Raw genomic sequence first — 7,500 nt, 5'->3', positions numbered from 1 at the left:
AGCAGCGTAGGCTGGGCTCCCACACTGGGTACTGAACGGGTCCGAATAACCCAGGATCCCTGCACAGTTACTGAGACCAAAATCTACAGGAGAGGGAGGGAGAGAAGGAGGGAGAGAGGGGAGAGAAGGAGGAGGGGGAGAGGAGAGGGGAGGGGAGAGGGGGGAGGAGAGGGGAGAGGGAGGGGAGAGAGGTGGATATGTGTGTTATTTACAACCCTTCCTGGTTCAACAGTTCAATTCAATTTAAGGGGCTTGATTGACATGGGACACATACAGTACCAGTCAAAAGTTTGGACACACCTACTCATTCAAGGGTTTTTCTTTATTTGTGCTATTTTAGAATAATAGTGAAGACATCAAAACTATGAAATAACACATATGGAATCATATAGTAACCAAAAAAGTTTTAAACAAATCAAAATATATTTAATATTTGAGATTCTTCAAATAGCCACCCTTTGCCTTGATGACAGCTTTGCACACTCTTGGCATTCTCTCAACCAGCTTCACCTGGAATGCTTTTCCAACAGTCTTGAAGGAGTTCCCACATATGCTGAGCGCTTGTTGGCTGCTTTTCCTACACTCTGCGGTCCAACTCATCCCAAACCAATCCAATTGGGTTGAGGTCAGGGGATTGTGGAGGCCAGGTCATCTGATGCAGCACTCCATCACTCTCTTTCTTGGTCAAATAGCCCTTACACAGCCTGGAGGTGTGTTGGGTCATTGTCCTGTTGAAAAACAAATGATAGTCCCACCTGGGCTCCCGAGTGGCGCAGCGGTCTAAGGCCCTGCATCTCAGTGCTTGAGGCGTCACTACAGACCCCCTGGTTCGATTCCAGACTGTATCATAACCGGCCCTGATTGGGAGTCCCATAGGGCGGCGCACAATTGGCCCAGCATCGTCTGGGTTTGGCCAGTGTAGGCTGTCATTGTAAATAAGAATTTGTTCTTAACTGACTTGCCTAGTTAAATAAAGGTAAAACAAACAAAAAAAGCCCAAACCAGATGGGATGAATGCTGTGGTAGCCATGCTGGTTAAGTGTGCCTTGAATTCTAAAGAAATCACAGACAGTGTCACCAGCAAAGCACCCCCCACACCATAACACCTCCTCCTCCATACTTTACGGTGGGAACTACACATGCGGAGATCATACGCTCACCCACACCGCGTCTCACAAAGAGACGGCGGTTGGAACCAAAAATCTCCAATTTGGACAGATTACAGATTTCCACCGGTCTAATGTCCATTGCTCGTGTTTCTTGGCCCAAGCAGGTCTCTTCTTCTTATTGGTGTCCTTTAGTAGTGGTTTCTTTGCAGCAATTCGACCATGAAGGCCTGATTCACACAGTCCCCTCTGAACAGGTGATGTTGAGATGTGTCTGTTACTTGAACTCTGTGAAGCATTTATTTGGGCTGCAATTTCTGAGGCTGGTAACTCTAATGAACTTATCCTCTGCAGCAGAGGTAACTGGGTCTTCCATTCCTGTGGCGGTCCTCATGAGAGCCAGTTTCATCATAGCGCTTGATGGTTGTTGCGACTGCAACATATGTGCTATTTCATTGTTTTGATGTCTTCACTATTATTCTACAATGTAAAAAATAGTAAAAATAAAGAAAAACCCTTGAATGAGTAGGTGTTCTAAAACTTTTGACTGGTATTGCCAAAGCAAGTGAAATAGATAATAAACAAAAGTGAAATAAACTATACATATTAACAGGAAACATTACACTCACAAAAGTTCCAAAAGTATAAAGACATTTCAAATGTCATATTATGTCTATATACAGTGTTGTAACAATGTGCAAATAGTTAAAGTACAAAAGGAAAAATAAATAAACATAAATATGGGTTGTGTTTACAACAGTCTGCCTCCCTCCTTATGTTTATTGTCATGTCTCAACTGTCGCAAAACAATTTCCCAATTTGGGACTAATAAAGAATGACTTCCCTGAACCACCCTGCTACTCTGGAAGAGGTAACGCTCTGTTCCCCTGAACCACCCTGCTACTCTGGAAGAGGTAACGCTCTGTTCCCCTGAACCACCCTGCTACTCTGGAAGAGGTAACGCTCTGTTCCCCTGAAACACCCTGCTACTCTGGAAGAGGTAACGCTCTGTTCCCCTGAACACCCCTGCTACTCTGGAAGAGGTAACGCTCTGTTCCCCTGAAACACCCTGCTACTCTGGAAGAGGTAACGCTCTGTTCCCCTGAAACACCCTGCTACACTGGAAGAGGTAACGCTCTGTTCCCCTGAACACCCCTGCTACTCTGGAAGAGGTAACGCTCTGTTCCCCTGAAACACCCTGCTACTCTGGAAGAGGTAACGCTCTGTTCCCCTGAAACACCCTGCTACACTGGAAGAGGTAACGCTCTGTTCCCCTGAAACACCCTGCTACTCTGGAAGAGGTAACGCTCTGTTCCCCTGAAACACCCTGCTACTCTGGAAGAGGTAACGCTCTGTTCCCCTGAAACACCCTGCTACTCTGGAAGAGGTAACGCTCTGTTCCCCTGAAACACCCTGCTACTCTGGAAGAGGTAACGCTCTGTTCCCCTGAAACACCCTGCTACACTGGAAGAGGTAACGCTCTGTTCCCCTGAAACACTCTGGAAGAGGTAACGCTCTGTTCCCCTGAAACACCCTGCTACACTGGAAGAGGTAACGCTCTGTTCCCCTGAAACACCCTGCTACTCTGGAAGAGGTAACGCTCTGTTCCCCTGAAACACCCTGCTACTCTGGAAGAGGTAACGCTCTGTTCCCCTGAAACACCCTGCTACTCTGGAAGAGGTAACGCTCTGTTCCCCTGAAACACCCTGCTACACTGGAAGAGGTAACGCTCTGTTCCCCTGAAACACCCTGCTACACTGGAAGAGGTAACGCTCTGTTCCCCTGAAACACCCTGCTACTCTGGAAGAGGTAACGCTCTGTTCCCCTGAAACACCCTGCTACTCTGGAAGAGGTAACGCTCTGTTCCCCTGAACCACCCTGCTACACTGGAAGAGGTAACGCTCTGTTCCCCTGAAACACCCTGCTACACTGGAAGAGGTAACGCTCTGTTCCCCTGAAACACCCTGCTACTCTGGAAGAGGTAACGCTCTGTTCCCCTGAAACACCCTGCTACACTGGAAGAGGTAACGCTCTGTTCCCCTGAAACACCCTGCTACTCTGGAAGAGGTAACGCTCTGTTCCCCTGAAACACCCTGCTACTCTGGAAGAGGTAACGCTCTGTTCCCCTGAAACACCCTGCTACTCTGGAAGAGGTAACGCTCTGTTCCCCTGAAACACCCTGCTACACTGGAAGAGGTAACGCTCTGTTCCCCTGAACCACCCTGCTACTCTGGAAGAGGTAACGCTCTGTTCCCCTGAAACACCCTGCTACACTGGAAGAGGTAACGCTCTGTTCCCCTGAAACACCCTGCTACTCTGGAAGAGGTAACGCTCTGTTCCCCTGAAACACCCTGCTACACTGGAAGAGGTAACGCTCTGTTCCCCTGAAACACCCTGCTACTCTGGAAGAGGTAACGCTCTGTTCCCCTGAAACACCCTGCTACTCTGGAAGAGGTAACGCTCTGTTCCCCTGAACCACCCTGCTACTCTGGAAGAGGTAACGCTCTGTTCCCCTGAACCACCCTGCTACACTGGAAGAGGTAACGCTCTGTTCCCCTGAAACACCCTGCTACACTGGAAGAGGTAACGCTCTGTTCCCCTGAAACACCCTGCTACTCTGGAAGAGGTAACGCTCTGTTCCCCTGAAACACCCTGCTACTCTGGAAGAGGTAACGCTCTGTTCCCCTGAAACACCCTGCTACTCTGGAAGAGGTAACGCTCTGTTCCCCTGAAACACCCTGCTACACTGGAAGAGGTAACGCTCTGTTCCCCTGAAACACCCTGCTACACTGGAAGAGGTAACGCTCTGTTCCCCTGAACCACCCTGCTACACTGGAAGAGGTAACGCTCTGTTCCCCTGAAACACCCTGCTACTCTGGAAGAGGTAACGCTCTGTTCCCCTGAAACACCCTGCTACACTGGAAGAGGTAACGCTCTGTTCCCCTGAAACACCCTGCTACACTGGAAGAGGTAACGCTCTGTTCCCCTGAAACACCCTGCTACTCTGGAAGAGGTAACGCTCTGTTCCCCTGAACCACCCTGCTACTCTGGAAGAGGTAACGCTCTGTTCCCCTGAAACACCCTGCTACTCTGGAAGAGGTAACGCTCTGTTCCCCTGAAACACCCTGCTACACTGGAAGAGGTAACGCTCTGTTCCCCTGAACCACCCTGCTACTCTGGAAGAGGTAACGCTCTGCTTTAACCCTAGCTACTGTTGGCTGAGTCAGTCTGTTTGGTTAGTGAGTTAGTTCAATCTTCATCTCTTTCTGTCGTGGGAATTGACCTTTTTAGATAAAAAAGAGAAATGAAAGAACACACACAGACAAAGCCGGGGTCAGTTAGATAAACGGTGGTCAGTTAGGTAAACGGTGGTCAGTTAGGTAAACGGTGGTCAGTTAGGTAAACAGTGGTCAGTTAGGTAAATGGGGGCTGGGGGGTGGAGTTAGGTAAACGGTGGCTGGGGGGTGGAGTTACCTATGAGCTTGATGTGTTCCTGTTCATCCAACAGCAGGTTCTCAATCTTCAGATCCCTGCGAGACACAGAGAGGTCCAGAACTTTACAGGCAGTGGCTAAATAATCATATGCTGATACTTTGATGGATATCTCTGAGTGAGTGAGTGAGTGAGTGAGTGAGTGAGTGAGTGAGTGAGTGAGTGAGTGTATACGTCTGTGTGCATCTAGATCTGTGTGCGTCCGTGTGTGTGTGTGTGTATCTACGTGTGTGTGTGTGTGTGTGTGTGTGTGTATCTACGTGTGTGTGTGTGTGTATCTACGTGTGTGTGTGTGTGTGTGTGTGTGTGTGTGTGTGTGTGTGTGTGTGTGTGTGTGTGCGTATCTACGTGTGTATCTACGTGTGTGTGTATCTACGTGTGTGTGTGTGTGTGTGTGTGTGTGTGTGTGTGTATCTACGTGTGTGTGTGTGTGTGTGTGTGTGTGTGTGTGTGTGTGTGTGTGTGTGTCTCCCCCTTACCTGTGCACCACTCCGGCCCTGTGTAGATGTTCCACAGCCATCACCAGCTGACGTACATATTTCTGCGTCTCTCTCTCGTCCAGCTTCTTCTTATCGTAGATCCGGTTCATCAGGTTTCCTCCAGGACACAACTCCATCACCAGGTAGTAACTGATGATAACAGATAGATGACAGGACACAACTCCATCACCAGGTAGTAACTGATGATAACAGATAGATGACAGGACACAACTCCATCACCAGGTAGTAACTGGTGATAACAGGTAGATGACAGGACACAACTCCATCACCAGGTAGTAACTGATGATAACAGATAGATGACAGGACACAACTCCATCACCTGGTAGTAACTGATGATAACAGATAGATGACAGGACACAACTCCATCACCAGGTAGTAACTGATGATAACAGATAGATGACAGGACACAACTCCATCACCAGGTAGTAACTGATGATAACAGATAGATGACAGGACACAACTCCATCACCTGGTAGTAACAACTCCATCACCTGGTAGTAACTGAGCCTGTTTTCAGTCTCCAGCATGTCCAGTAGTATACAGTATAGTATAGTATAGTATAGTATAGTATAGTACCTGTTCTCAGTCTCCAGTATGTTCAGTAGTCTACAGTATAGTATAGTATAGTATAGTATAGTATAGTATCGTATCGTATCGTATAGTATAGTACCTGTTCTCAGTCTCCAGTATGTTCAGTAGTCTACAGTATAGTACAGTATAGTATAGTATAGTATAGTATCGTATCGTATCGTATAGTATAGTACCTGTTCTCAGTCTCCAGTATGTTCAGTAGTCTACAGTATAGTATAGTATAGTATAGTATAGTATAGTATAGTATCGTATCGTATCGTATCGTATAGTACCTGTTCTCAGTCTCCAGGATGTCCAGCAGCTGGGTGATGTTGGGGTGTCTGATCATCTGTTGGATGTGACCCTCTCTACGGAGGTTCTTAGTCACATACGAGTCCTTCTTCGCCTTCCTCTTATCTATCACCTTTACTGCAACCTGGGAGAGAGGGAGGGAAGGAGGGAGGGAGGGAGGGAAGGAAGGAAGGAGGGAGGGAAGGAAGGAGGGAGGGAAGGAGAGAGGGAGGGAAGGAGAGAAGGAGAGAGGAAGGGAAGGCGAGAGGGAGGGAAGGAGGGAGGGAGGGAGGGAGAGAAGGAGGGAGGGAGGGAGGGAGGGAGGGAGGGAGGGAGGGAGGGAGGGAGGGAGGGAGGGAAGGAAGGAAGGAGAAAGGGAGGGAAGGAGGGAGGGAAGGAAGGAGAGAAGGAGAGAAGGAGGGAGGGAAAAAATAATAAGATCAGTCTAGACCCTAGACCAGAGTTGCCCAACTGTGTTCCTGGAGAGCTACCCTTTTCGCTCCAAGCCCAGGTGTTACTAAACTGATTCATTTACATTTTAGTCATTTAGCAGACGCTCTTGTCCAGAGCGACTTACAGTTAGAGAGTCTAGACCCCAGACTGTAGACACAGGGCAGCCTGACCACTCCACTCTGTGAGATATGATATCATTAACAACTATACCCATGGAGAATGGACCAGGAGAGACAGAGAGAGAGAGACAGAGACAGAGACAGAGACAGAGACAGAGACAGAGACAGAGAGAGACAGAGAGAGAGAGAGAGAGAGAGAGAGAGAGAGGCCATCCTGTATATAGTAACCTGTCCTGGTCTCTGCCACTACAGCAGCTGGCTCCAGCATGCCTAACACACTATAACACTAGAGGAGATCTTAGTCACGCAATTTTACATTTAATTAAGATGTTTGCAGTATTTCTCAATGAAAAAATGCATGAAAACGAGTCGTCCTTTGTTGAATGACAACAAAGAAGAATGGAGAGTGGGGGTATACTGGAGGAGGGGAGATGGAGAGTGGGGGTATACTGGGGGAGAGGAGATGGAGAGTGGGGGTATACTGGGGGAGAGGAGATGGAGAGTGGGGGTATACTGGGGGAGGGGAGATGGAGAGTGGGGGTATACTGGGGGAGGGGAGATGGAGAGTGGGGGTATACTGGGGGAGGGGAGATGGAGAGTGGGGGTATACTGGGGGAGGGGAGATGGAGAGTGGGGGTATACTGGGGGAGGGGAGATGGAGAGTGGGGGTATACTGGGGGAGGGGAGATGGAGAGTGGGGGTATACTGGGGGAGGGGAGATGGAGAGTGGGGGTATACTGGGGGAGATGGAGAGTGGGGGTATACTGGGGGAGGGGAGATGGAGAGTGGGGGTATACTGGGGGAGGGGAGATGGAGAGTGGGGGTATACTGGGGGAGATGGAGAGTGATGGTATACTGGGGAAGGGGAGATGGAGAGTGGGGGTATACTGGGGAAGGGGAGATGGAGAGTGATGGTATACTGGGGGAGGGGAGATGGAGAGTGGGGGTATACTGGGGGAGATGGAGAGT

General features: G+C 49.0%; 1 protein-coding gene across 1 annotated transcript in view; it reads right to left on the bottom strand.

Moving 5' to 3' along the window:
- Positions 1-7,500, bottom strand: part of LOC311114587 (hormonally up-regulated neu tumor-associated kinase homolog A-like) — a 26,032-nt gene that overhangs the window by 14,920 nt on the left and 3,612 nt on the right. The window contains exons 2-5 of the mRNA XM_084189827.1: positions 5,962-6,104; positions 5,078-5,227; positions 4,581-4,636; positions 1-83 (exon numbers count right to left, since the gene is read on the bottom strand). The exon at positions 1-83 is cut by the window's left edge and continues 53 nt beyond it. Of these exons, the coding sequence (XP_084045953.1) occupies positions 1-83; positions 4,581-4,636; positions 5,078-5,227; positions 5,962-6,104 (432 nt within the window). The remainder of the gene's footprint in view (positions 84-4,580; positions 4,637-5,077; positions 5,228-5,961; positions 6,105-7,500) is intronic.

The sequence above is a fragment of the Coregonus lavaretus genome, assembly GCF_964263955.1.
Source record: "Coregonus lavaretus genome assembly, contig: HAP1_SCAFFOLD_251, whole genome shotgun sequence".
Classification (NCBI taxonomy): Eukaryota; Metazoa; Chordata; class Actinopteri; order Salmoniformes; family Salmonidae; genus Coregonus; species Coregonus lavaretus.
This window is presented reverse-complemented; position numbering and strand designations above follow the sequence as displayed.